The 913-nt window shown below is 41.0% G+C and overlaps 1 protein-coding gene across 1 annotated transcript in view; it reads left to right on the forward strand.

Annotated features, from left to right (window-relative positions):
• LRP2BP (LRP2 binding protein) overlaps positions 1 to 913 on the forward strand; it is a 25,813-nt gene that overhangs the window by 17,574 nt on the left and 7,326 nt on the right. Inside the window, exons 3-4 of the mRNA XM_012806958.2 lie at positions 220 to 362; positions 441 to 546. Of these exons, the coding sequence (XP_012662412.1) occupies positions 220 to 362; positions 441 to 546 (249 nt within the window). The remainder of the gene's footprint in view (positions 1 to 219; positions 363 to 440; positions 547 to 913) is intronic.

Genomic DNA, 913 nt, shown 5'->3' on the forward strand with positions numbered 1-913 from the left:
AACCCGCCACCCTTGGTATATGGAGCTGGCGCCCTTCCGACTGAGCCACAGACGCTGCTTCTTTAGCCCTACAGAATCCAGGACATTCACAACCCTTGGGCATAGATTCATGACACTCTACATCACAGCAGAGGAAACTTTCTAGCATGATTGAGAGAAAGAAATTTAGTTTGGGTAAAACTAAAAACTAGGGTTTTTTGTTTGTTTCCTTTGTGGAAGGAAAAAGGAGTGGACTATATGAAGAAAATTATTGATTCTCCGTGTCCCAGAGCAAGACACTTAAAATTTGCAGCTGCTTACAACCTTGGAAGAGCTTATTATGAAGGAAAAGGTGTTAAGCGATCAGATGAGGAAGCAGAAAGGTAATCTTACCTGAGAGCAGGGTTTTATTCTAAGGAAATGCTGAAACAAAGACTAACCCGCCTCACTTTCTCTTTTAGACTATGGCTTTTTGCTGCAGACAATGGAAATCCTAAAGCTAGTGTGAAGGCTCAAAGTATCCTAGGATTGTATTATTCAACGAAAGAGCCAAAAGAGCTAGAGAAGGTAACATTTCCCTTTCTTCCCACCACCCCCAACCGGAGAGAGGTGTTGCTGTGTTGCCCAGGCTGGACTTGAGCTCTTAGGGTCAATTGATCCTTCTGCCTCAGACTCTCGAGCAGCTGGGGCTATACACATGTACCACCATACCTGTACCCAGCTCTTCTTTTTTAATGTTAGCATTATTTTTAGATTAATATTTATTTTACTATTTTTTGAGAGGATGGTAAAGAATGAGTATGCAGATTTGAATTTCTCCTATACTTCCTTAAAATGCAAAGAAAGTTTACATTTTAGGCTATCAAAGCTCATATCACACCTTTTACTTATCTGTAAATGTTCTCCCTGCCTATACCATGGCCGTAAATGTGAG

The sequence above is a fragment of the Otolemur garnettii genome, unplaced genomic scaffold, assembly GCF_000181295.1.
Source record: "Otolemur garnettii isolate 467f Iridium unplaced genomic scaffold, OtoGar3 scaffold00061, whole genome shotgun sequence".
Taxonomy (NCBI): Eukaryota; Metazoa; Chordata; class Mammalia; order Primates; family Galagidae; genus Otolemur; species Otolemur garnettii.